This window comes from Oxyura jamaicensis, chromosome 25 (genome assembly GCF_011077185.1).
Source record: "Oxyura jamaicensis isolate SHBP4307 breed ruddy duck chromosome 25, BPBGC_Ojam_1.0, whole genome shotgun sequence".
Lineage (NCBI taxonomy): Eukaryota > Metazoa > Chordata > Aves > Anseriformes > Anatidae > Oxyura > Oxyura jamaicensis.
Window position 1 is genome coordinate 2,151,849 of NC_048917.1, and position 643 is coordinate 2,152,491.

The 643-nt window shown below is 81.8% G+C and overlaps 1 protein-coding gene across 1 annotated transcript in view; it reads left to right on the forward strand.

The window, feature by feature from the left end:
* The window catches only part of LOC118178173 (mothers against decapentaplegic homolog 4-like), a 22,683-nt gene extending 22,360 nt beyond the window's left edge, over window positions 1-323 (forward strand). The window contains exon 3 of the mRNA XM_035346464.1: window positions 210-323. Within this exon, the coding sequence (XP_035202355.1) occupies window positions 210-323 (114 nt within the window). The remainder of the gene's footprint in view (window positions 1-209) is intronic.
* Window positions 324-643: the final 320 nt, after the last annotated feature.

Consider the following 643-nt stretch of genomic DNA (forward strand, 5'->3'; position numbering starts at 1 on the left):
GGGGGGCCCCGTCCGTGCCCGCCCTGGCTTGGGTTCGGGGGTCCCGGGGGGGTCCCCCAGGTCCTGCCCCAGCCCCCCCCCCCCCCCCGGGCTCACCCCGCGGCACCGCCAGAAGTGGGCGGAGCTCCCGCGCGGCTAGGCCCCGCCCCCTGCTCCCCATTGGCCGCTCATCGGCGCGCGGCCCCGCCCCTCCTGTCCTCCTCCCCGAGCTGCCACTCAAACCCTATTCTCCTCCGCCATTGGCCGACGAGCCGTGGGGGCGGGCGCTTCCGGCGGCGGGCGCTTCCTCTTCCCGCCGGGCCCTCCCGTCCCTCTCCCGGTGACTTCCGGCCGGCGGCGCTGGGCGGGGGGCGCGGAGCCGCCGCCCTCCCCCCCGCTCCCGGACCTCCCCCCCCCGGCCGCGCTCGGGCCCGGCCCGTCGGCAGCCGCAACCCCCGGCCCCCTCCTGCCGGGGCCTCGTTCCCCCGGGGCTCACCGGGAGCCTCCGCCCAGAGCCCCCCGGTGCCTCCCGGTGCCCCCCCGGTGCCCCCACAGCCCGCAGGGGGGGCCGAGGCCTGGTCGAAGAGCAGCCCCCCCCGTGTGTGCGCCGCCCCCCGTGCTCCCCCCCCCGCCGTGTCCTCACGGGCCGGGGGTGCCCCCCCCC